Below are 27,542 nucleotides of genomic sequence, written 5' to 3'. Positions count from 1 at the left end.
GTAGATCTTAGAGTCCTGCATTTATGTCTGGATCCCCGAGTCATATCAGAGCCCTTCTGCTGCAGGGTAAGCTCTGTACCACCATGCTGTCAGCTGCAATGGACTGCTTAGGTATCCTGCAAGGGACATTCACATCACCCTGCTCCAGAGCACTACTCAGGAAATGCGGTGGCAGAAAGAGACCCCAATATTTTCAGAACAAAAAGGTGACAATTTTGCTCTGCTCAAGGGAGAACAGGCAGACTCATTTACCTCACAGTGTGAGATTTCTTTTTTCCCCTCAGTATGAGACGTCCTTATCTGCTTCTGAGCAAGGACAAAACTTCCAGATCTTTCAACGGATCACCAGCCAACACTGCCTCTGTGTCCCCGTAGCTTCCTCTCCAAAACTGCATCCTCTGAACTCCTGCTAGTTTGTCTGAAAGGTTTGTGTCCTTTTGAAGTATTGCTAGGATTATTTATTCGTGTGACAAATGATAGCAGTACGTAGACTCCTTTAGTCAACGGTAAGGATTTTGTTAGGCTAGATAATTTATGCTAACATAATAAAAGGACAGCTCTTAACTCAAAAGAGTCTTCAGCCTAAATATAACAGAAAGACAAAAAGATACAACAGAACAACGGAAAAAGCACATGGAAACAATTTTACTATCCTTGGCCAATATATCAGTCTACTGTTACTCCTGCTCTGTATTTTGGTAAGCCCATGGGGAAAGGTTTGCTTAATGGGGTTAATGGAAGAAAAGCCTTAACTTCTTATTTTTTCCTAGCCATAATTAAGAGTCGAAATACGTGCTTTGTACATTTTCTGTTGACTAGAGTCCTCTCTCCTTGGCACTAGGTTTTCAATTCGAGACTCATAAAAGTGAAGCAACAACGAGGGACTAGGCTTACAGAACCTGGGCTGGTCCAGCTACACTTCTGAACTCCAGAAGTAATTATCAGTTCCTCTTGCTCACTGAATATTTAATTATGTCATGAGAACCTTTAGGTTCTCCACCAAGATAAAGAGAGATCTGCAGCATACGAATCTTTCTCCAGCTTTTGTTGCTTTTCCAGACAAAACCATTCAGACAGTTTAAATTGAGTTCACAGGTACTTTGGGGATAAATTAAACCATAGCTTTGGGGGAAAAAAAATCTGTCTGCCAAGAAAAATAGGTACTTTAGCCCAACCCTATGGAAAAACATACTGCAATGATGAACAGGCTTTAGGAGGGAAGATGTTTCTGCTGTTTTTTGTGAGGTTTCTGCAGCATTCCTTTAGCATAAACTATTTGACCTTGAAATGGGATGTTTCACCTGGTGCAAGAGGCAAAGTGATCCTGAACAAAATGAACTTGGTGTTCTCACCTCACCCCCAAGGGAGGAATACAGTTCGGCTTCACAAAAGCAGCATACAAAGAACATCACTCTGATCTGGCTTTTTTTTCCCCCCTTAATCTTCAAGAAAACAGTATTCAGAGGAGAATGAAGGATAGAGAGATAAGCATGTGTTACCAGTGCTTCCTGCCGAATGTCACTTCCATCACTGCCCTTAAGCTTCAGTATTCTCGCAAATTCTACTGAAGCGTTTTTAAGAGAAACTTCACGTCTTTATTTCTGTGTATGGGGATGATGCCAAGAAAAGAAAATAGAAAAGCAGCAAAACAAAGAGTGCCTTTTCATCTCCCTCTGTTGCTTTTGATCAACACACTTGATTACAGCTGTTCACCATGTTGTAATCCAAAGACACTGATAGTATGTGCCTATATCAGCACTGAGAAATGTGTGGCACTGGCCTGATTGCTCATGCAAAATGACCTGCAGCACCCAGGCAGGAGGCTGCAGCCTGGCTCCCCAGTTGTACACCTGATTTGTCTGAACATTTTCTTTTTTTCATGAAGCGAATGATATCTCTAATGCATTCCTGTTCATGCACAAGGACAACAAGCTGACAAGCTGAAGTCCAACTGCCTTCACTATCCCATCGGGGTGCCAACTCCAACAAGGAGTGGCTTGTCCAAATATGCCTAGAAGAGTGCCATCACATACTTTTGCAGTGGGCTGAGGATGCTTCTCTGGCATCCTGTAATTCCTGCCTTAAAATACAGACATTTGTTTACTCAAGCTTCTAAACAGCCCTAATTGTCCCTTTGTTCTTGGATAGCTGTACGATATTTTCTTTTTTCTTGTGGGCACATTTCTTTTCTTGTCCTATGTACTTGCCTAGGGTAGCTTTCTATAAACAAAAATTATTATTATTCATTATTATTCATTATTAATGAAGCCTGAACTTCTTATTTCAAGATAATCATTTGCTCTAAGCTTCATCAACTCATCATCAACCTAAATGAGCTTATTCTGCAAAGGAAGTTGAGAGCTGAGAGATGCAGGAGTGGACTGCTGCTGTTGAATGAATCATATTCCATTTGCTGCCAACAAAGCCATTACACAGGCAATATTAATTAGGAGGACATCGGGGAATGCCACTTTTTAACCTCATATCCTGTCTGTACAAAGCGAGAGTTAGATAATGCTTCCACACAGAGTATGACTGCAGGATTCCCTCTCATCAGATGAAGCATGATTCAGCAATTATGTAGCTGAGGAAATCATCGCTCTCCTTAATAGACAATATTTTACTAACAGGAAACATTTATTAGGTAGTACTGCGACACAGTCAGCTGAATACCCTACAGAAAGCCAGCACATTTGCATCAATACACTATACTGAAATGGGGAAAAAAGCAATGTATTCTATACAAAGTAATGCAAGGGCATCAAATATCTGTAAGATACACCAACCTGCCTAAGCGTGCCCAGCCTCTTTGTATCCAAAAAGGCTCAGAATACTAAAATGGGAGTCTAAATACTGCTAGCCACTTTTATACATTTAGTTTGGGGTTTTCAGAGCTGGAGAAGACCAGATCCAAGCTGCTGGTCTGCGATCTGTTCTGAGTTATCCCACAGCCTGTATATTTTCCCTAAGCCATGAATACTGAGCACTGATCACTTACTGGTTCTATGCTGAACTGAAACTGTGTCACTTCGAGCACCATCTTTGTAATAGGCCCACATGGATATCTTATAGTCCGTGTTCTTCTGCAAGCTTGGCAGAACAGCGGTTGCCACGTTTCCAGCAACAGAGAGCTGCATCAGGGAAAGAAATGAGTCAGTGGAATTTCCAGGCCTTCCCAAGCTAGCTCACACCATCCAGCTGTCTGGCTCAAGACTGCCTGTAGGTATGAGTTATCACTGGGCTTTGGGAATAAAGTCTCCTGTTGTGGGTTGCACAAATTTAAGTAGTGGCAAAATTCCAGCCCTAATTAATTCTGAGTAGACGTCCATGCGTTGCTGCCCAATTATATTCAGCAGCTACTACTACACAACACAGTGCTCTGATACCAGCTACTCTACCTATTCTGAGCATGAAATCCCTTTGCTTAGTTTTCAGTATCATTGCTATCCCAACTCTGTAAGGCAAGCTAGAATACATACAAGGTATCTCTGAGATAGACTTGTGAGGCACCAGTGCTCGTATCATTGCTCCATCATGCTCACGCTCAGAGGCTGAAATGAGACTGAAATTGTGTCAGTGTACCTTTCAGAGGTACTGAAAACAGAAGTCCCAATACACTCTTACTCCAGCCCAGCTGCGAAGAATGACATCCTTCTCGAAGAGCAGTAAAAATTAATCAGTGCTCACAGCACTGAGCAGAACAGAAGTTGCTTTACCTATCTTAGAGGTGATACCTCTAGCTATAGATATCTGAGTATGATGTTTGTCTTTTCCTCAGCAACTTGACATTGTGAATTGGTGATTCGCTGTAACCCGAGATCTTTTTCTGCTGAATAGCTACTTAGCTATTTGTTCTACATCCTGTATACCTGTAATTAATTATTCCTGCCTAAGCCTAGTACTTTGTACTTGCTCCTCTTGAATTTCATCCTTTAATTTTTCAAAGAACATTTTCCAGTCTTCCCAGATACTTTAGGACTCGTGCCCACCCTCTTGTAGTCCTTCCCTGCTCCTCTCTCTACCAGCACTCAATTTGTTGACTAATCCACGGAACAAGCCAGGTCCAGGACAGACCCAAGGGCCTTTATCCAAAAGGCTTCTCCAGTCAGGTGGTGAACCACTGAATTTCCTGAGTCCATTAACCTGAATAGTTTTACATCTCTTTATTCCACTTCCACAAGCAAGTTCAGAGTCATGAAGCAGGCACAAAGCCCAGCTATGCATGGTTCAGTACCTCCTGAGGCTTCTCTCCACCGAGGGTGCTCCATCTGATCTGATAGACAACCACATCTGAAGCAGCGACAGCTTCCCACTGCAGTTGGAGATTGCTTCCTGAGAGCTCAGTAACCTTCAGTGCACGTGGTGGGGGGACCTTTACTGAGAGACACAGAAGGAAAACAAGCTGAAGTGCAGGCACTGACAGAGCCTTGTCAGAGCCAAGGTAGTGAGCAGATGGTCAGGGAACAAAACATCAACCAGGCAGATGTCTGAGACTAGCATGTCTTTCACTTCTCCAGAGCCAAATGACAACAGCCATCAGAACAAAAAGGGATAAAATATTTTTTAAACCCTAATTAAGGAGGGTTATTTCATTTGTGGAAAGGACCTGCATCACATTGGCACTTTAATGGGGAGAAGGCTATGAGGGCACTCAAGGACACACAGGTTACCAATACACTGCTTTCTCTCTCTCTCTCTTTTTTTTTTTTTTTTTTTTTTTTGCCTCCTTCCTTTATTTCTTCCATCTCATTTCATACCTAACACAGCTGGGCATATTCCACACACAAAGAACAACCCTCTAAATAGTCCTCTGAGTTTTGTGTGAGGGTTTTGGCCATAACCTGCTGGGACTGGTCTGTAAATCTCCCATTTAGGACACAAAAAAAGCCAATTTCATAACCTGTAATTGGGTCCAAAGACCTTCTGAATCTCTCAGCATTTCTCTTGCCTACTTACATGTGGTAACATTGCCAGTAATTGGCAAGGAGTCACCTTCATCATATGTAGATCTGACACTGATGAAGTACTGGGTGAACGAGGACAAAGGTCTTAGGACTGTGGATGATGCAGTGCCAGGAACCTCAACCTACAAGGGAAGAGTAACGTGAGTATTAGGAGAGAAGCCTGGAGCTGAACTCCCCTGGGGTTGGTACACTGGGGACAACTGCATAACAGGTGCCCATGTCAGTACCGCTGTTAAAATGCTGCCAGCAGGTGAGCCCTCCCTGAACCATGCAGCTGAGGGAGGACAGAGCAGAGTCTGACCTCCTGATTTCTTTTCCATCTACCAGCTCACTGAGGACTCACCTCCCCAGTGTTACTTCCTCTGCTGGAGATGTAGGTCACGCGGTGAGCTTTCACTGCCTGAGACGCAGCCTTCCAGCTGACTCTGACAGAGGAGTGGCTGATCTCAGAGAAACTCAGGTATCTAGGAGCACTCAAGGCCACTGCAACAACAATTAGTGACAGCACTTAAATATTTTAAAGGCAATGCCACTGGTTGTCTCCTACTACTCTTAGAAGGCTCCACCTTAAACCAGGAGGTTCATTCACTATGAGGGAAAATACTCTCTTTATATCACTGCCATACATGCCTCTGGATGTCAAGAAAGGCTTCTGGGGCCTTAGGTGGAGAAAAGGCCAAAGAATTCCACTTTCTCCTCAAGAAACAAACATCTTGGGGAACACTGTTTCAGGAGGCCTCTTTTACCAGAGGAAAATTGCTCCTTTCCATAGCTCATCATGTGATTAGAAATCCCCTCATGGAACAATATTTGCTGAAGATCAGACAGGGAAGAGACAGTCTGTTTGCAAACCACATGAACTGCATGGGAAGCACCTCATTTAACATCTCACATGCCTTAAGTGTTTAATAGCACCTTAGCAGGAAGCAACACTTACAGGTGGTTTCCTGGATGCTCGCTGGATCACTTGCATCTTCCCCATACATTGCATACACCGCAACAGAGTACTCTGTGCTGGGCGACAACCCGTCTAGTAGAACCTCAGGCTGGGACACTTTCACCTACCAACAGAGAGCCATCTTGGGGTACCCTTCAATTGTAGGGTACCCTCCAATGCCCTCAACAGCACAAGGGCCAAGCAAGATCTTACAGAGACACAGGCTGAAGCCAAAGTTACACTTTAGTTAGCCTTTTAGTTATACTAGTGACATGTCACAATTTGGGTAGGTGTATTACAGTCATCAGTGCTTTTCCCCCTCACTTCCGAAGGGACCCAAGTACACATCGCTTTGTCCTGCCCTGGCCTGTAGATGTATAAGTCTCTTACACTTCACCTGCAGTGGAAAAGAAATGATTCTCTGTTTCTAAGAAAAATCTCATTGAGATTTTTCTGGAGAATTTACTAAAATGGGAAGGTGAGGGGGGAGGTAGAAAGGAGAGTAGCTTCCACAACTGAGAATATGAAGTTTAGGGCTGTTTTCTAACATAGCACTCAAAAATCATATCCTTAATAAAAATCCTTAAAAAAGGAAGGCAACATAACATGCAGTTCAAACACTTTCATTTACAGGCATCGTGCAACGGTGAGTCCCCTTAGAGGACCCAATTCTCTCTGAGACAGTCCCAAAAGTTTGCAAAGGGAAGGCAAATTCCTAATCCTACCTCCCCAGGATGGAGCACAGCCCTTTAGGGATGAAGGCCAGAGGAGACCAAACAGGCAGCTGCTGTGGTGAGCAGCGCAACATTTTGGGGGTACAATGTCTTATGTCTCACAGAGAGAGAGGATGAAAAGGGTGCATAAAAGCTGAGGTTTTAAGCAAAAGCTGAAGGTCCTGTTTCCTGAGAGATGCATGGAAATTCAGGCTTACAGCAGTCGCCTGTTTGCATGCAGGCCCATAGCAGCCGGAATGCTGCCACCTGCCGCTAACAGAGCACAGCCACATCTCTTCTTTCACAAGATGTTCAGTGCAGAAACCCACCTCGGAGTGCTTTAGGAGTCTGCATACAAAGGAGCATACTTTTAAAAAAGGCTAGGAACATTTTAGTAATATTTTTGTAGACATCACGCAGCCATAGTGCATTGAACTTTTACATTGGGTAGGTCAAGTAACAGGAGAAATATTCTAATATGTTAAAACATAATTTTAAATGTTGTTCTCTATTAAAATGCTCTGAATCTTAAAAAAAAAATACATCTGTATATTGGAAGCAGAGTACAAGCATTAATTGCTGTATTTTGAAAACCATCTTGCAATTGTTCTTATCACTATGCCATTAGGAGGGGAATCTGAGTCCAAGAGGCGGCACACGTTCTCCAAAGCCATATGGAGCACATGTGGCAGAGGCCTCATGCACAAACAAGAAACTAACTCAACCCCCTGAGAGGAGAGTAAAGCAGCAGCAGATCCTTTCTACTATACTTCATATCCTCAGTATATGGGTACTCCAGAAAACTTATTAAAATCCACACAAGACCTTAGAGGTTTTTAAAGATTTTTCATTCATCTGCTATTACTTTATTTTTACACAGTGTCATAAGCCCAGCTTTAGAGTCAGAGGAAACTACCTTGATAAATTTTCAAAGAAAAAATTAAAGATAAACAAAACAGACATTTCTGTACAGAATCAAGGATACTGCAATTACAATTGGGGCTCAAGAGATGTGGGTTTAATCCCAAGGCTTCTAGGGTCCTACACAGTAGTCACTCCTCTCCCTATGCCTCAGTATCCCACATGTGAAACCTTCACAACCACACTGACCTTCTTTATAAAGTATATTCAGATACAAAATAATAAAAAAAATCTTTCATGAAAGATGCTACCAATAATAACAATGATACTTTTACACATTACATCAATTCATAAATAGTAGAGCTAGAGCCAAACTCCTTTATTTTCCAGAGAGCCCCTGAGTTTACATTTAACTCTTCACAGCTCACATGTTCACTAACTGGAACTCTCCCAAAGGTTTTTATGTTTTAAATCTGCTCCATAAGTAACCAGCATTTAAATCTCACCTGCATACTGATAATAAAGAGCTGGGGGTTCATTTCGGCCTAACTTTACTGAGGACAGCCCAGACAGAGGAAAAACAGTGGCATTATTCTTTTGAACTCTACCTCCATCGTATAGTCCTCTGCTCCTCTGGGGGCTGCTGAGCAGAGCACGAGGTACTGGGTAGCTCCCTTTGCTGCCTTCCAGCTCAGCCTCATGCTGTTGTGACTCAGCTCAGAGACGCGCAGGGAACGGGGAGAAGACAAAGGCACTGGGGGAAAAAAACATGACAAAGACTCACAAAATAAGCCAGTTAAAGCACAGTCCCCTCCTCCCCTCAGATGTTCAAGCGTATTGAAGCCAAACTGTCAGTTTAAGGAAAGCAATTAGGACTCATAGGAAGAACGTCCTCAGCGTACGAGGTTTACAACAAACTCCAGAGCAGTGCTGGCTTTGCAACAGCTACTGTAAGCCAGTGGACATCTGCCTAGCATCTAACACAGTACAATAACCACTTATGGATAAATAGGATTAATTAGTGTGGAATCCCAGGATAAAAAGGGACAAGGGGCTGAAAGACATTTCTAGCAAAAAAGGTTACAGCCATGTCTGGATAGGCTTAACACAGTGCCCTCCTCTGCAGAATGACACAGGTGGAAAGGGCTCCCTGAAGTTCTCTGGTCCAACCCCCTGTTCAAAACAGGGCCAGATTAGAGAGAGTTCCTCAGCATCTTGTCCAGCCAAGTTCTGAACATGTCCCAAGGATAGAGATAGTTGTACGCAGACTGTCCGAACTTGAGGAGGGAAATACTATGCCAAGCTCCAACCTGAGGATCATAAGAGCTATTACAGAACTGTCCATCAGCATAATTCTCTGTACTCACGACCTACATGTGGAGGTGACACCTCTCAGCCCCTCTCCCATAGCAGGGGGAGAGTCATAAACAGCAAACACTGACACCAGATATTCTGTGTGCGAGGTCAGGTTGACAAGCTGCAAAGAGGAGATTGTTCCATCTAAAACCACCTGAAAGCACAAAGGAAGGCTGTCAGAATGGAAAGATGCTGGCAACTCTCTAGCAAAGGAACAGCTGAATTAGCCTTCTCCAGCAGGTGCAACTTCTTTGTCATAGTTCTGTGCCCAGAAACATGAAGTTCAATTACCCCCTTTATTTTATGCCAGCTAGTATCTCTGAGGAGGCTCTCTTACCCTCCCCCAAACAGATAGGGCCTTAAGGATGCCTGTCCTCCAAGATGGGATCTGTACAAACAGATCTAGCAAAGGCTCTAGTAGCACTCTCACTGAAATTAGTGGAAACCTATCAAGCTTTTCTGTTTTATTCTATCCAGTACAAAGTAGCATATTTAGGCAGCTGAATGTACCAGCATGTCCACTCCAAGTGATACCAGTGCCCCATAGGCTTGCAAGGAGCCAGTCTGGCGGCATGGGGTCAGCCTTGCTGCAAGGAAGGGCAGAGTAGGGGTTCAGAGCAGCGAGGCAGAAAGGAAATGCTAACTGTCCACAATTTGAGAAACAAGAATAGCAGTTGGGAAGACAGAAATCTATTTTCTCTGAATATTGAAAGGCTGAGCAATCAGAGGAAAATATATTAACAACGGGAAAGCGACAATGATTCTGGCATTCAGGGAACCGCAAGTCAGGGTTGTCTGCCCAGCTGAAGGTCTAAGAGCAAAATTGATAGTTTCCTGAACACCCCACCTCAGATTCAATGAGGCTACACAAGTGGAATGGAGGGTAGTACTTGTCAGCTCAACAACAGCAAGGTCCTGAATGTTTTGGCCTATAGTCCGCAAATTATTATTTTTATAACATCATGGAGATAGCAAATGCTTTACAGACAAAACTGAAGGGCAGATATATACATGACTGAGCTTAATCAGAACAGATTTTAGGTAGGGGATAACACTGTCCAAGAGACAGAAGATCTGCATCAGAATGTCTTGCAATATGTCTAGTAACATGATACTTATTCATACTTTTGCTGTATGTAACATGATACTTTTGCTTTGCCGTTCTATCAGCTGATCACATATGTAGTCACTGTGTTCATTTAAATTCATACCTGGTTTTAGTTGATACCCTGTGATAATTGCACTTCTACCCTCATCTCTTAGTCTGTTCAAGTCTGCTTAAATTCTTAGCCACCACCTGGAAGATACTGCTGTCAAAGCTGTTCAAAGAAAGGCCTCTCACCTCTTTGGGGATGCCACCCCTAGATGGATAATACATAATACGATATTTCTTTGGTGGTCTCAGAGGAGGATTCCAGGTCAAGTGCATGCTCTTAGAGGTCACAGCTGATATTTTAAGGTCAGTTGGACTCAGCTGGGGACTGGAGTTCACAGGGATATCTTTCACAGTGCTACCTAGGAATTCAAAACATTCACTTTCTTATATTATCTTCTCATGCCAGATGCACTTCCTTACTCATGAGTGGTATTTTTCAAATTGAGTTACAGTCTCCCTCCCTGTAGAGTTCAAAAAATGTTCCAAATTGTTCTGATATAAATATTAAAAAGCTAGCATACAGAGAACATAAATACTCTGTTGAGAACAAGTTGTGTATTGTGATGGATGCTGGGAATATATTTTCATTATAAGCCTGCATTTTTGCCTATATAGAAAAGATGACCCAGCTTTTTTCAATCCTGAAGATCTGTCAAAATGAACAAGTAGAAGATATTTTGGTTTCTTTTTTAAACAGTGCCTCTTTCTTTAGGATAACTTGTACCTGTGAAAAAACAGTCTAATTGTATCAAACAATTTCAAATTAATAAGGACAAGTCAATTTATCTCTATGAATCTCCAGAGCATTAGAATTAAATTATGTTTGAAAGTTTGACTCTCCCATTCTCCTTAGGCCAATCTGTGAGCAGAGAGAAATGAAAATATGTACATGATATTGCTCCTGATGATATAAGCTAACATCTGGAGTGGTTCTTCACTCTTCTGTTCATTGCACAAGCTGTTTTCCAGCAAAGAAAAGAAATAGATTGTTCATTTTTAACTTGAAAATGCTTTGGAGATCCATCATCTGAAATAAAGGGTGTGGAAAATTTGTTTTTAGATGTTTTGCTATCTCCTCGTCCAGCCTCCATATTTCCACCTTCATCTCTCCCTAATGTCTTCCCATATTAGCACCTTTGCTTCTTCTGCCTCCTCTTGGCTGGAAGAAACTCAGAGAAGGAAAAAGTGACAACACAGTTATCTCTCAGTAGGATAATGGAAGTGAGAGGATAAGCCCTCTCTTTACTGTAACAGTAATTTTTGTCATTAAATATTTATATCCACTAAGAGCAATCCAAATCACTAGTAAGAACAGTCTTTGCCTATACTGACACATAGTCCAAGAATAGATAACTCAATTGAGAGCAGCTGATTGGAAACAAACATAGGTAACATCTCTCTGTGGCTTGTTACAGACAGTAGTAAGTCTGCAGTCGAGTAAGAGAGAAGAACTACATCCAAAAGGTCTTGCAGAAAATAATGACCACATGTGAAACTGGCCAAAAAGAGGACAAAGCAGGAGCACTGTCAGGCAGCAACAGAGCTGAGCAAGGAGACCAGCATGAGAGAAGAGTTAGGCAGAGCTGAGAAGATGGTAGAGCTCATAGATGGAAAAATAGGAGAAAAGATCCAGCCAGGTGGTGAGGAAGACATATGGCCAGCAGGGAGGAAGCTAAGCCCACACAGAGCAGGTTTCATTTCACCTGTGTTCTCACTGTTCCTCTTCTCTTTGATCCTGATGCACAAGACCTGGATGAGCCTGCCAACCAGAGAGCTCAGCAAGGGGAAATCCAACACGTTGTACACTGTGAGCTCCAGTGGCTCTGAGGCCACCTGCTTCAGCTCTGCTTCATCAGCATTTTTCACCCCTGGTAAGCAGAAAACAAGACTGAGAAAATTCCCCAGAGACGAGCAGCTTTCAGGCCTCCCCCTGTTTACATGTTGCTTTTACAAGGCCAGAATGAGGACATCCTTGTGCTCTCCAAGCAGAGCTATCCAGCCTTCCCAGTGGGATGGTGGTTTCCAAGAATGGCCTTGGCCTTTTCTGAAGCTACAGCCTCAGTCCAGCCTGGAAATGGCTTTAAACTCTGTGGGGTCAAAAGGTCTGTTGTGGCCTGGAGACAGTCTAGTGAATCCTTCTTGTGTTTTCCTGCCTTCACATCGCTTGCAGGTTTTGCTACCAGGAAGGCGTAGTTGGCATAGATGTAGTTGGCATAGATGGGGGAAGAAGTGAATGAATAAACATTTTTTATATTTATGAGGTGCCAGTATTCCCCACAGAGTCTGTTGTTCATCAGAACATCACATTGTATTTCAGAGTTGGGGATGGAATAAAAGCACATCATTTATTTTGCAGAACTTTACCAGTGCAGAGCATCCTTTGTCCCTACCCTTCTGCTCTCCTTTCTCATTAACTCTCTGCAAATCAAGCCCTACCACAGACCACAGATTTTGTTTCACAGCTCAGAGACAGCATTAGAGAGAGTAGATCAGGGTTTACTCCTCCTTCACATTCACTTTTCACAACATTCACATGAATGGTAGAGCCATGGAAACTAAACTAACTGCTTAACCCTCTAAGGATGTTTTGCTTCATCAGATGACAACTCAACCTGTTACACTGGTATGCAGCCCTGATTTCACCCTTCCACACAGCTCAGAGCAACGGTGCCCCCACTGCATGTATAAGAACGGTTCACGTTCACTTTTTTTAAACAAACAAAATCCCCATTCAAAACACTGTGTGATGAATAAACAAGTTAATTTTCATCTTAGCCACAATGCAATGCAGTCCTGCCCACTATCTTAGTTTTACAGCTTCAAGCTGCTCCTATCAAAGTTGAAGAAACATAGCCTTCAATTTGAACATGAGTGAAAGTAGTCTAGCCTTTTCCTAGAGCTTAATAGCTCTTCAATAGCTGTGTTCTTACCAATGGCAAATATCTCTATACCCATGCTTTTCAAGGTCTGAGCAACCAAGTTGGCGTCATCCTGGGATTTTCCATCAGTCAAGAGGATCACAAATTTCTCTGCCTCCACTCGGGCACCAGATTCTGGTTTTAGATTCTGTTCCAAGACATGGGTCAAAGCAAGGCCTGGAGAGGAACACAGAAGGATGGTACACTAAAGCCTCACAGATAATCCTTAACCTTTCCATTTTTTTCTAGCCATAGAATAGCTTTGCTCCCCATGGAGGATATTCTCATAGGAGAACAGCTTTCTGGCTTGCAGCCTCAAAAACCATTTAGCAGACATCTGAGAGCCGGAGTTACCTGTAAATGTGTTGCCACCCTTGTACCGCAAGTTCCTCATGGCCTCCAGCACCTCCTCCCTTGTAGTGTAAGTGTTCAAATCCCACTCTGTGCGGGGATCACTGCTGTACTGAGACAACCCTGGGGAAGGCAAGAGCTATTAGCATCATGCAAGCCAAGCTAGAAGATGAGACTGGTTTCAGGAGGAGGAGTTTACAGGCTTGTCATGGTAGGATGACAGAAAATAGTGAATAGAGTGCTGTATTGGGGGCCAACAGACCTGGTTTCCAGCTCCACTTCTCTTCATGGTCCTAAGCACACAGACAACTAGGTGATGCCTCAAGTCTCTTTGGGTGCAGTGTTACTTACCCTTGCAGTGGTGCTCTGAAGTAGCTGACAATGTCTCAGCATCATTCAGGAATGCTCCCAGGTCAAACTAAGCAGCTGCAAGGAGTAGGAAGGATTTGCACTGTCCCCAAGGCCACGTACATTCTGTTCTTTTTAATCTTTCTCCTTTCCACTCCATACTTGTGTCAGTTTTCTCTCTAGCTGAGATGAGCCAAATTTTCAACCAAAGCTTTTGCTCTGAGGGTCTCCTGTTTCGTGCACAGGCTGCCCAGTGTTGTCAGCTGGACTGAGTGTCGCTCAGAACTGAAAGCAGCACTGTTCTGAACCAAAGCAACTGTAGTGTGTCACCAACAACATTCTGTTTACTGCTGTGTAAACTGAGCACCTCGTCATAGCTAGGCAGGAAACCTTAAATGTATCCGAGCATTGAGTGCTTCCTAAATGCCTGACTTGGTGCTAATCAGAAGACATTGCTTCTGTTCACTGTACAACTGTTTTTTACAGCCACTAGAGGCTAGAGCTTGCTACCAGGCAGAAAAAGCTGTCAAGAGTGGTCTGTCACACCCCAGCCTAGAGGAATAAAAGCTGCTCAGATTAGCACATAAACACAGGAACAGAGACCACAGCATCTTCAAATACAGCTATGTTTTCAGATAAATTTCCCAAGCTCAGGAAACAGGAAGGTCTCCTACCTACTCTTATCTTGTCCTGGGCGATATCGAATGGGGAAATCAAAGTGCTCAGGAACTCTTTAATTAGCTTGAAATTGTTGCGTCCAATGCTCCAAGACCCATCCACAAGCAGAACAATATCAGTCATTGCCGATGTGTCGCACTGAAACTGGGAACCTGAGGGAGATAATGTCTGATATTTAAAGGAGCAAAAAGGAGGAAAAAAATGCTTGAGTTTTAAGATTAGAAACAAATCTGAAGCGTAAAGCCTTGTCTGGGTGGCAGATTGGACCATCTGCCAGCCTGACCCATTCCACCCTCTTGGTAAAAACCATGTAGCTAAGGGCAACAGGTCTCAGAACCAAGCAGCTGAGTGGCGAGCAGTTGCATTTTTGCAGTTAAGGGGTTAAACTTACGAGAAACTGTGCTTCTAACCTAGGCACTTCTCTCTGCAAACTGTCAGCTTGATTATATCTCAGCCCCAGTCTAGTGCTTCCCTTTTTATCTCGCTCTACGTCTCAAAAGAATTGCAGGTGATTGTTTAATTCCATTCCACCACAAGATTCCCTGTGGGCTATAATTATTTAGTGGCTTTATATTAAATTCAATCTCTTCCTAAAACCCTGCTGGCATCACAGATACTCAGCCCTGCCTTTCTCTCCACCCCAGGCCTGCAGCTTAACAGAGGATAAGATAGGGCATGTTGCTGATCAAATGCATCTTCCCTGAATATTTTTCAGATGGGGGATTTTACATCTGTGGTGGAATGAAACAGATGATACCATCAAGATTAAGCAGGCTGCAAACAAGTTACTCTCCTATCTCTTTCACAGCCATGGCTTCCTACCGGTCTCAAGGGACCAAATGCAAATACTTTGGCCAATCCAATTTTCACCACTAAGAGTTCTCTTCAAAAGTGCTGTGAACCTTCTACCCTGCCATGTTCTCAACTGACAAAACTGAAGGATCAGAACAAGTCAGTCATCTGGGAAAACACAAAGAACCACTCCAGGCAGGACATGGAGCAGGTTGGGTAATCAACAACACTGATGCACTCCTAACCTTCTGAAGAGTTATTTGTCCTTTGGGTAAGTCCATGGCTGGGCGGGACTCCTCAAGAATGCAAACCCCTACATGCATCTCTCAGAAGTCCGGGGAGGTGACAACATATGTCAGGAACACAAATTCTTACATTTGTGAAAACAAGGCCTCTGAAGACTGGAAGAAACCTTTAAAACAAGCAGGAGTTTGCTGCCAGCCAGAGGAGTTACTGCCAGTGCTATCAGCTGCAGAACAAGTCTCTTTTTTCCAGCTAGAAAATCATCATCAGTCTAGTCTAGCTTTGGATTGTTGTTTAAAAGCTGTACTGATAAAAGCTGTTAGCTACAGATGTCATTTTATGGCCCATGTTGGAGAGCAGCAGCTGTGACTGGGGAGTGCTATACATCCTATTTTATAAGTGCAGAAATGATAGAAGAATATGAGTTGAATCGAGGTTGCCTCTGTCCCAAACATAGACCATTCTTCCTCTCCATAGTTTAATAAATCAGGATAATTGAGACAATGATTAGAGAGTCTGAATAAGAAATTCACAGTTCATATTCAGACTACTCATCCCTCACAGTTTGGGACAGCTCACCTAATCACATGGTACTACTCTGCTTCTTCAATGGATAACACAAATCTGTAAGCTGGAAAATCATGAATAGAGGACAAAGAATAAACGAAGCCTCCCAGATGGAATTTTTGGCCTATTTCCATTTTGCCCTAAAATCTGTGATGTTTTGCAGAATTGCAAACTTTTCCAGTGATCCGTGATAGTTCCCCAAAGTGTCACATAGCAAATAAAAGCAAAATCAACAGCACTCTCATTCCTGAAAATCTTGGTGACAGATAGTGGGCTGGCAGGCTTGTATTCAAAAGACTTAGGGAACACAGTGCAAAAGAAGGAATGCATTCGAAACCCCACTCACCTCTCCTCAATGAATCCTTTGTGGGTTTTTCTTTACCTAGAGACTCTCGTCCTGAGTTTGCAGGGGTGCGCTGTGGTGATTTAGTGCTTGCTGGTGTTGCTTCTGTCACACTGGCTTTGGCACTGGGTTGGTTTCTTGCAGCTTCACCTGAGACCTTTGATTGACTCCCTTTCTGCCTTTTCTTTTCAGTTCTGTCCTTTGCTGTGCTCCAAAAAGAAAAACCCCATCATCTCTGGCTGTATTATCACCCACAAAAACTGCTGCATAACAATATGTGATGGTGTGATGGCTGATTTCAGCCACGTTTGACAGAAGTTTAAGTGACACAGAGAAGATAAAAGTTTTATGAAGCTTTAAGCTTTATGAAAACAGGTGACTAGGTAAAGAAAACCATCTCCATTCATGCCTCTCTGAAAGGCTGCACATGGGCTCATGAGTTAGCATAAGAATGTTGATCACATCAAAAGTTTGTCCATTCCATTGTCTTTGACACTGAAGAATAACGAATGTTTATAAAGTATAAAACTAGGGAAAATACCATGACATCTGTTATCTGGTGTACTCTTCAGACTTCAGCAATCTGGGACTCAGAAACATCATGAGCAAACAGTGGTTTTATGTACAATGGACCCTGACAGATCTTTCTTCCATGAATATCAATAATTGCTTTTTAAACAAATGAAAACCTTATTCTTAGGCAAAAGAGAATCTATGTGGGTTGTGTACAAGACTCAGCCATAGGGGCAAGCTCACACTTTTTTGGAGACCAATTGCAGTCAGACTTGGGATACAAAGCTTAGGAAATCAGCATCTTTAGCTCCACTGCTCACGGAACAACTTTGTTCTCAAAGAATCAGTGCTCCGTTAAAGGATGTGACGGTATCTGTTGAATTTCAATACTTGTCAGTCCCAGGCATGCATGGATGTACTTTGTTTGTCTGGGATGAGGGATAAATATCTCAGGCTGCTTACAGAGGTTTTTGTAGTTAGGATGAGATATGTGAAGGATAACGTTGTAGGTGTAAGATGACATCTTACTGTACGAGTGCCCTTGACAGGATAAGGATTGTCTGGGGAAAGGTGGATGTGATGCTGGGGGACAGTTGTACTTTACCCTCAAAACAGCCCTTGTGACTCAATTCCACAAGACACTTGGACTGCAAAACATGCCTGATGCTAAAGCAAGAGCCGTTATCTGAAGACCACTCCAAGCCCAACAGGGCTCAGAGATGCCTAGTGAAAGATGCTACATGAACCCAGACTAGTTACATTGCCCTTTTCACAGCCTTACACATGTTTTCCCAACCAGTAGTCCACCATGCCTCTGGGCACTGACCCCCAATGGTCTGTGCACCTACCTGTCTGTGTCAAGACTGCATTCAGGGGTGGTAGAGTGGCCTCTGCCACTGAACTATGCTCAGCTGCTGAACTCCCTGAAGAAGTGAGATTCTTTTCTGACATGGTTCCTGAGTTTCTTCGGTTACTTCTAGTCTGGGACGCATTTTTGAGCTCCTCAACTATAGGAACAGCAAAAAAGATACCAATGTATCCAGGTCTGTGAGCTTCACAGTTCATCGCTTACTCTTTGGTCTTCATCGCTCCCTTATTAACCCTCCGATCAAAGGGATAACAGACAGTGCTGTTATTGCAGCACAGTCTACAAGGCACATAACAGAAGACGAACTCTGAAAAACCAAGTCTCTGAGAGCCTAAGGAGCTCTCTACATAGAGAAAGAAAAGTAGCACACTACTTACTCACGAATTTCCTTTTGGCAAACAGGGCTTCCTGGGAGCCATTAAGCACATAGACCTGCAACGTGTATTCCTTGGTAGGGCTCAGCCCCGCAACTGTGGCTTTGGGAGTCTTGGTTTTCAGCATAACTTCTTGCTCTGAGTCCCCTGAGGTAGGATGAAGCCACAGTTCAGAGTCTGTTACAGATTAAATTTATGCTGAGAGTAGCAAAAGCATAGCTGAAATGCAGAGAATAGCTCAATCAACTCTAATTTCCTATTTAATTTTGTGGATCTCTTAATGATTTTGACTTTTTTCCCCAGTCCAGGGTTGAGAAAGTATTTTAAAATCCCTGATATACGCCCAAAACAGAAAATCAATTTCCACCTAGCATTAGTGTGACTTTCATCAACTTCTCCAGGAGCTGCTGATATTTAAATTTCTGAAAAGCCAGTCCTCAGAGGCTGCAGGTTGGGCCATTGCTCAGAAGGATCACTTACAAAAACAGCCAAGTGATTTGCTTGAGGTCATATGTGACAAAGTGAGGAACTGGCTTTGCATGATGTCCTAGACGGCACTTGGGATTCACTTTGCTTATCTCTGCTGCTCTTGCCATGTTATCTATCCTCACAAGCCTCCTCTCTCTCTAGAGGATCAGCTGCTGTCTGCAGATAGACAGCTCATTTCTGGAATCAGCACTGCTTCCAGCTCTCTGTTGCCCTCGCTCACGCTCCTGCCATCACCAGGCCTCCTGATAGGCCTCCCCGCTCTCCAAATGTAGGCAGGTTTGTTCGGACTCAGTTACGCACTGGAAGGGAAGCTCACTCTGGCTCCTTCCTTCCTTAGCCTGTGGTGCTTCAGTAACAGCAGCGCACAGGGAGAGAAATGATTGTAAGGAAAAGGGAGGAGAACAGAAGAGACAGGCACTAAGGCCCTGACCCGGAACACATCGTCCAGCGCATCTGCATTATGGGAACAGGCATTTGCACTTGGCTACAGCTGCAGTGACACTTTGTAAGGGAACTGCCAGCGGTCTGGCAGTGGCACATAGAAGCACTGTGCACACAGGACCTATGCTTACTGCTGCCTATGAGTCACAGAATCATAGAAGGTTGAGGTTGGAAGGGACCTCTGGAGATCATCTAGTCCAATCCCCCTGCTCAAGCAGGATCACCTGGAGCACATAAAGTCCAGGCAAGGACCTTTAAATCTGGCTCTCCTTGTCTCTGCTGTTATGTTTCTGAGGCCAGACTCCTCCTGCAGTGGATTCCTGGACTTCCAGCAATACCTCATAGCCCATGGAAGCTGTCCTGGGGCTGTGATCCCTCTGATCCGTTGGGAATTGGGATACTTCCACATTAACCTGTCAGCAAGTAGATGGCTCAAGACAGCTCTTCAAAGCAGTGGTCAAATGCAGCACAGAGATCTCTCTGTTATTGGGGTGGTTAGACTATCCCAGCTGATATGGGGAAGTTTTAGGATCACAGGAACAAAATGAAGGGAAAGACAATCAAACTGGCTTCCTAAAATCCTCTGATTAAGAAAGATCCATGATTCTGTAATTGTGGCAATGGATGAGTTTGACACCTCAGCTCCTGTGCTCATGCCTAGTTGGAGAGCTAGAAATGGAGCTCCACAGCCTATGCAGCGGGAAAAGCCTTAGGCATGTATCACAGAGCGCGTGCCTGAGTGCAGAAAGGGAATTCCCTGCATTCCCGGGATGCTCACTGCTCTCAACCCAGCACCAAGGCCCGGGGAGGAACAAGGGAAGGCAGGAATGAGAAATGTTTTGCTCCTGCTCAGTAAACAGGTGCAGGCTGAGCTAAAAGCAGGCAGAGGAGCAAATGTCCTCTCATCAATGGCTCTGTGAACATGCATTCCTGACTCATAGCACCCTTCTTCTGGCTAACTGGGATAAGGGCAGTGACTGCAGACCTTTCTGAAAACCAAATGCCAGCCAAGACTAAGGTTCTCCCTTTGCTGCCAACCATTGCTCCTGACGAAGGATGTAGTGTCCTTTCAATACCACCAAGTTCAGTGTCAAAAACTCAGGAGAATTGGAGCCTGGCCAGGGCAGGGAGCCAAGAGGCTGAGCCCCACTACAGTACACACACTGCAGGGTCAAGGACTTCAACTAGGAATCCCCAGACGAGCCAAGTACAGGCACAGCGGCTGTAATGAGAGAGGATACAACAGCAAAGGGGATCAGAGCAGGGGCAGTGACATCCTGCAGCCATGTCTAGCCAGTTATAACCGCAGCACCTTGAACCTGTTTTCTTCTTTCACTCCACTTTGGATAAATACTCAGTAGTGCCAGGCAAGAGGAAAAGAGAATTCAGTGAACACATAATTAATTATACAGAAGTGGAACAGCTCCCATAGAAGAATAAAACAACAAACCTTTCCCAATCTTTTCTTTCACACAGTCTCAAATAGTAAGAGTTTCTTGCTAAGGCATTCCCTTAGGACGAAATGGACAGAGTTTCACATCTTGTGAATCTATGATACAGTGATTTGATAATCTTTCCTACGTGTACATTAACACAGCACTATTACTGATTGCTCTTACGCTAGCCAGAAAGGCTCCTTGTCCAGACTGCTATGTACAGCCCCATGGAAATTTTTGATCTAGGTTAATTTGCACTTAAAATGAAAATAAGCAGTATGTAATTCCCTTTTCCTTAGTTTTATCACACAAACTAATGCTTGTAATTAAGTTCTGCTGCCCAAGATACACACCAGCTAAAAACTGAGGCTTGGTCCCCACTCACACAGAAATCTTTGCTTGGTCTAAAGTGTAATCCATTAGCACATACCTGCCATGGGCTTTACCCGAACTTTGTAGCCATTGATGTTCCCTTCAGTTTCTTTCCATTTCATTTGGAGTCTGTCTTCCGAAAGGACGGTGAGTTTCAGTCGACCTGACCCTGGAGGAGAAGCGTCGGGCTGTTATACACGGAATTCTTCCCACATGCCCATGTACAAAATGCCTCGTGAGTTATCTCCTCTGGGGACATGAGAATAATTTCAGCATAGAGGAAACCTTTGCTGTCCCACCAAGTGTTTTGCATTCTCTGACACTGTGCTTCAACTCCTGTGGTCCTTCTGCACCTCTGCCAGGAAATCTAACAAGATTTACTCTGTCAAATCTGCAGCCTTCACCCTACGCAAAGAGAGTTTCTCCGTGTATTGAGTGAGTATATACTCAGTATATACTTCAGCAAACAGAAGAAACAGTCTGGAATAGAAGTGGTGGCTTTCCCTGCACCCCAGACATCCTAGGAGGCTCATTTCCAAGAACTTTTTTGCAGCATCTTTTATGTGTGGAATTCAGCAAGCGTGTTAGAGTGCACACTTAATAAATGAGATGGCAGGAGACAGGTAAAAGGGATCAGTAAGGCTATTCAGTAGACTTGGGCTGTGGAGCAATAAAAAAATTCCCAAGGTGATGGATTCCATACTTCGACAGGAAGATCATTTCAGAGGCAGCTCCAAGGACCAGCTTAAAAAGAACAGGAAAGAACAAGAAAATCTGATAAAGAGTAAATAATAGTTCTTGACAGGACCATAACACATGGGTGCCAGCCTGTACCAGTTTGCTGCAGGGAGCAGCAAACTAAAAAGACAAATCTTGAGGAAAAATAATATCAGAAGAGGAAGTAAAAAGAAAGAGAAATAGGGCTAGCCCACTCCCTTAGCATCTCCAGATTTCAGAGATCTTTTAAACCTCAACTAGATTTTTGAACTCGTGTCACTCTGAAACAATGATTCCTCAATAGAACAGAGCTGTACCATTGTATGAATATCACCATATGAAACATTTTCACTTCACTGATGAAGAACGGCAGATTTATCTCCTCTCTTTCCTTACATTTTATCTATAACTGCCTTTTCAGTAGACTTCCTGCTGAAGCAAGGTGTAATATGCAATGGATGAGCACATCCTTTGCCTGCATACTGTAAATATCTGCACTCGTTTGCATCTGTGCCAAAAATGGCCACACTGCACTCAGCTCCATGCACGATTACCAGAACTGCACATGCAGCTGCAATAAGCATGGACACAGATTAGCCCCACAACTGACAAGTGCATGGAAAATGGACAACCAAAGACACAAACACTGAGCTATGTGTAGAAGTGTGACATAACCTAGCACGTGTTTTGCAAATACAAATAGATGGTTGAAGGAGGGAGTAGTAAAAGCATGGACATTCACTGGGGAAAGAAGAACCAGAAAGAAAGGTAAGAATGACTGATAGTCTTGATCCAAACACACTGTGGACAGAACTCAGACATACGAAATTTCTAAATATTTTTCAAAATGACAAAAGTCATATTTTTCTCTTCATCATTAGTCAAAAAAAGCTTAGGAAGACATGGAGTTTTCTGCTCAGTGCTGGCAAACTGTGTGCTGCACAGGAATCCTTGGGTTCCTAATCTGGTCTTGCACAGAATCCAGACATCTCCTGACATCTTTTCCATGAAGCCACAACCCAAAAGAGCAGCGATAGCTGGCAGTGAGGACTTGTTTGTTTCAGCCTGACATCTGTGCCTTAGCTTCTCATCATGGACACTTCCTGCAGGCTGCCCAACAAGCAGATAACTATGTTAGGAAAACAAAGCTCAGATTCACATCTCACCCCAGACAAATATGAAGGGAAAGAAAGAAAACATAAGGAAGGGGGGTTAGGGGTAAAATCAAGTCCCAGAATCATGTCTAAGAGAAATGGTAAAAGATCTTGGAACAATGAGGGGAATTCATAGTTGGATGAAACATGGAGCTGTCTTCTTCTGGACACATATGGTCCAGCTCCTCAGCCATTACTCTAGGAGCCCAAAAGTTAAAAAGGCAAGAATGTCCACAGACAGATCTGAAAGGACTACATCTTCTAAAGCTCCATTATGTGCTGGATGCAAATGAATGCCAGTGCCATGAAAGCGCTACTGTTTCTCTTCCCGGTGTTGGATGTGCACTATTTGATGCTGTAACCTTGCTCTCCAGTTGATTCAGAGTTAAGTCCAGAGATGCTGCAGAGGCATCTGCAGAGGTCTAGAAGATACACAGCATGGAGATACATTTGTCCAAATCCTAAAGTACTACCACTTGTCAAAAAGCCCTTGTATTAACCACTTATATAGGGGTAGATAAAGGTAGATCCTTTAACATCAAAAAGCATATGATGAGGTTCTATGGGTATTTTCTGTCCACTTGTGAAACCATGGGAACACCGTATGTAACAGAAGGAATACACCTTGTGTACTTTCTGATCCAGATGTTGCAGCATATATTGACATATTGCTTCAAAGAAATAGTTTCAGAGTGCAGGACAAATGCAGTGATTAATAGAAACAACATCATTTTTTAAAAAAATAATAATTTTTCAAGCTCCATTTGCGGATCACATAAGCATCCCTCATTGCTTATATAGGCAGAAACGCATCCCTAGCGTAAGGGAGTAGCATGCTGAATTACTGCCAGTGATGAAGACAGGCATTGCAGGATGGGGAGGGACTAAGATATTCTCCCTGAATGGGTCTCCTGTTGCTCTTATGCGTGGAAACCACCTGTTTGAATTTCCACCAATAGACACTGAAGCCTAGCAGCCCCCTGAAATTGTGTGTGTGTTTAGAAGTGGTCCTCACACACAAGGTTAGCGCAGCTGACAGTCATACCCTAAGGGATTGTGCCTAGTGCTTCTTTCAGAGCAACCACAGACAAGCTCCTTACCTTGGCTGCTCACTCGGCCCCAGACATCACCCACGACAGTCAGGCAGGTAAAAAAGAAGCAAGTGTGAATCCGCATGGTGACCAGGACCTACATGAAGGTAAATATCAGGAAAGAGAAGTAAAGTTGCATTTACCAAATCAAAAGCCACTTTCGTTCTTTTGACTAATTCTGTTGCCCTGGAATCCCCTCTCCTTTCTTCATCCCTGCAGAAATATTAGACAGAGATTCCAGAACAACTGTTGTTTCAAGTAATATATAAGTAATTATTACAGACTTAACCATGTCAGTGAATCACTCTGACCAAAAAGTAACCTTTGCTGCATTCCCAGGGCTGGTTAGCTTACAGACAGACCCCCATCTACAGCTCATTGACTTCAAGGGAAGTCCCTGTCTCATCTTCCCTGGCCTGGATTTAACCTTTACTCAGTTTGGCTCAGAAAAGCTACACCAGCATAAAACCATCTCAGTTGATGGAAACAGTGCCTCCCCCTTGCCTCAGTCTCAGTATACAGGGTTTAAAACATATGCTGTTGGCCTTTGCAACGCATCATTGGCATCTGTCATTTTTGTGCTACCCAGTTCAGCCTTGTTGCTTTTGGCAGGATCAGACTATACACGAGTTTCTTTCATTGCAGTCTGCAGTGACATTTTGGTTTTGTTCATTTTGATGGACAGGTATTTAGAGGCTCCTGGTAAATGCCTATTTCCCATCAAATATGTCATCTTTTTAGTGATTAAAAGGAAAAATATATCTAAGTGAATGATCCAGTTGTGATCTCCTAGTTTTTAAATCAGAAGTTCTAAAATGTTGTAAGATTGAATGGAAAAATATGCAAGTTATAACAGACAGATGTTAACAACCACCCTACCCCCATACACAGACACACACATGCTCGCTACTCCGTCTGAGTTTTTTTTTTTTTTTTTTTCCCTTTGATTGAATATCAGGTTATATGGAACAACTGCAGTGTAACTGTAGCCCTTAGCCATGGGAAATGCTTGTTGTTTTTTTTTTTAATTCCAGCTAATAAAATTAAGTCATTGCTTATAAAAAAAACAGCAAACATTTTACAGGTAGGTTTTAGGAATCTGACTATCATACCCAGAAAAGCAAAGCAGGCACTTGTGCTGAGCAACAGAGAAATCTACATTTTTGAAAAATTCCCTGAATCAATAATAAAGTTTATTTTTGTCATTTTGCAATGCCACCAAAGCTGCTTAACTTCCTTGCAACTTCCCTGTGGCCGTAGGATGTCAGCTGCAGACAGAAACACTGGATTGCATAGGACCTTCTCATATTGACAAGCGTTATATAGGGTCCAAAGTCCAGTGAAAAGACAGCACAGACTTCTCCAACCTACACTGAATCAGGTTTATTGTAAGGTCTGATTCAGCCATCAGCTTCCACCTCTGATGTGTCATTAACTCAGGTTGCACAAAGCAAGTTCCCAAGAACGTAAATCTCCACTCTTACAGCATTGCATCTAAGGCAAGGAACAGGGTCTTGATGTTTCTTTCCTCACTCAGAGACAAGCCCACAGATATTTTGCTTCCCCTCCAAGTTTCATTTTCCTGCCTGTAAAGCAGGGATGGAAAAACATGCACCTGTTTCAGATGGTTGAAGATATATGTCTGGAGGAGGTATGCTTCCCCACCTCACAGTACTTTCTACTCCAAAGGATACCGGTTACATCCCAAGCCCCCACCTGAGTGTCTGTGGTCCCTTCGCATCCAATTCTGTCCTTGCTAGTGCAGCCATCCAGCCAGGCTGGACCACAGACACTGGGCTCAGCAGGACCTCAGTGTCATCACCCTGCCAGGGGCAGGGAACCTCCCACATGCCAATTCCTCTCTCCCATTACGAGCTCAGGGAAAGAATCTGGAGACAGCAACACACGGAGCATATGGTAAGAACTTGTAGGGCCCGGAAAATGTGTGTGAGGGAAGCACCACTTCCCCAAGTGGGCTGAACGTGACTTCCTGTTTGCCCCAGCTACATGGTCAGAAGGGATCCGGAGGTTAAATCAGCCTGACGTCACCTTATTTGTACAGGAAATTTCTAAAATAGGCACTTTAATTAAAGAAAAAAAAAAGATTTTCTTCTCCAAAAGCCCGTCACTTTTTTAACTCAGCGCAAATGAAGGTGAGGATTTTGGAGCATCGTGAACTAATGCCACTCTCCACAGCCACAGAGGCTAGCTCACAGTTTTGAGGACATTTCTACCACTCCTCATCCCAGAGGGCATCACTGACTGCCACAAAGCACTGGCAGGAGCAACACCACTCCACAGCCTACTCACTGCCAGTCACATGAGCAGGATGAGGCCTTCTGCTCCTTCCTCCTTGGCGGGAGCCAGTGCAGCACTGAGCAGCATTTATCTGTTCAGAAGCATTCCTCGAATGAACCTGAAGAGCAGTTCCTCACCTCCTCTGAGCAAAAAACAATAAGCTACATCAGAGTTAGCCTGTGAGCAAATCCCAATCCAGACTGGTTCCCTGGAGCTGGTCCATGCATGAGGGGAGATTCTTATGGGAGAACCACACAGAAGAAACTAGCAACCCTAGGAGAGCTGGATTTTCTGCCAGAGCTACAGAAAATCAATCTGGCCCACACTCCCTGAACGCTTTGCTAGTTAAAGGACCTAAAAGAGAAAAAAAAACATGTTCAGCCTGCCCTTCCTTTACTCTCCAAAAAGCCTTCTGTGTTTCTGTTTAACTATTGAACCAAAAGCCTCAATTATCTCAGCACTTCTCTTAAAAATAATGTACAAAGTTCACTTTGGGACTGAGCATTTTTAGCTCCCCATGACCCAGACACGCTTTAAGATACTGGCTTGATGCAGACACACATCACATCTATAGGCGGGGAAAAAAAAAATAGACAACTGCAATTTCAGCCACAAGTTAGCAAGCTGTTCCAATTATTGTCTTCTTTTGCTGAAATTTCCCCCAGGTTTTACCCATTAACAACCGAAGGAAAACAATAAAAACACCAGTCAAACTCCATTTCCCACTGCCATCACTCTAAAAGAATTTCCTGCTCTCTATAAAACCAGTCCTTTGACATTTAGACCTTACCTCCAGTGAATCTGAGTCTTGAAGCTACTTCACCTTGCAAGGATCAGACTCGTAGGACCTGCCTTCCTTACATGACATTGGAGGTGCTGCCCCTGAGCTGAGCTGCACCACTGCACTAGCTCAAAGTTTCTCCCAGTTGGAATGTCTGCAGAAGTTCCCTGTTCCGTCAGTACGCACACATCCCCCCAAACCACGCAGCCCCCCCAACCCAGCCAAGTGACATCCAGGCAGACTCAGCCCCAGATGGGGATCAGTCACAAACCTTTGCTGAGCAGTGCTGTTTTTCTCTGAAGTCAGATGGGAGGTGTGAAGAATCCAGCTACATTCTTAAATTGTGAGAGAACTCAGCTCCATGTCTGCTTCTCAGAGTGTTTAGAGGGATTTCAAGCCCATACGTCAGGACAGCTAGGAAAGGGGAGGAAGGGGAGGGAGATAAGGGGGAGAGGGACAGCGATTCCCCCACCTCCTTCTCACCACGTAGCAGAGAGCAGTACTCTACGCATGGCCTGCTACATGCAGCTAAATAAAGCACACACACACAAAAAAAAAAAAAAAAAAAAAGAGAGAGGAAGAGCCCGCTTCTGTGAAGCGCAGTAAATAGCTTTTACTGTTTTTTTCTAGGATGAACCAAATACGTAATTTCTATATAGGAAATTGCATACTGATTTCCTAGAGTGCAGCAAAAAGTCATGGTTCCCACCCACTGTTATACTCTCAGGAATAAAGTCCCTTTGGACACATTCACATCTCATTAAATATTTTTGAGAGCCTA

General features: G+C 43.6%; 1 protein-coding gene across 2 annotated transcripts in view; it reads right to left on the bottom strand.

Moving 5' to 3' along the window:
- The window catches only part of COL20A1 (collagen type XX alpha 1 chain), a 60,919-nt gene extending 33,793 nt beyond the window's left edge, over nt 1–27,126 (bottom strand). For both annotated transcript variants that reach the window (XM_085314184.1, XM_085314185.1), the window contains exons 1-18: nt 27,033–27,126; nt 23,692–23,779; nt 20,779–20,889; nt 17,986–18,129; nt 17,589–17,747; nt 16,231–16,431; nt 14,279–14,434; nt 13,260–13,379; nt 12,918–13,082; nt 11,691–11,855; nt 10,174–10,346; nt 8,850–8,985; nt 8,084–8,229; nt 5,902–6,025; nt 5,308–5,447; nt 4,957–5,086; nt 4,235–4,377; nt 2,999–3,131 (exon numbers count right to left, since the gene is read on the bottom strand). In XM_085314184.1, coding sequence (XP_085170310.1) covers nt 2,999–3,131; nt 4,235–4,377; nt 4,957–5,086; nt 5,308–5,447; nt 5,902–6,025; nt 8,084–8,229; nt 8,850–8,985; nt 10,174–10,346; nt 11,691–11,855; nt 12,918–13,082; nt 13,260–13,379; nt 14,279–14,434; nt 16,231–16,431; nt 17,589–17,747; nt 17,986–18,129; nt 20,779–20,889; nt 23,692–23,767 — 2,422 coding nt within the window. In that variant the 5' untranslated portion in view covers nt 23,768–23,779; nt 27,033–27,126. The remainder of the gene's footprint in view (nt 1–2,998; nt 3,132–4,234; nt 4,378–4,956; nt 5,087–5,307; nt 5,448–5,901; nt 6,026–8,083; nt 8,230–8,849; nt 8,986–10,173; nt 10,347–11,690; nt 11,856–12,917; nt 13,083–13,259; nt 13,380–14,278; nt 14,435–16,230; nt 16,432–17,588; nt 17,748–17,985; nt 18,130–20,778; nt 20,890–23,691; nt 23,780–27,032) is intronic.
- Between the last annotated feature and the right edge of the window lie 416 nt (nt 27,127–27,542).

The sequence above is a fragment of the Rhea americana genome, unplaced genomic scaffold (assembly GCF_003343005.1).
Source record: "Rhea americana isolate MKP2758 unplaced genomic scaffold, rheAme1 scaffold_4, whole genome shotgun sequence".
NCBI classification, from domain to species: Eukaryota; Metazoa; Chordata; class Aves; order Rheiformes; family Rheidae; genus Rhea; species Rhea americana.
The sequence above is the reverse complement of the archived record's forward strand: the minus strand, read 5'-3'. Positions and strand labels throughout refer to the sequence as shown.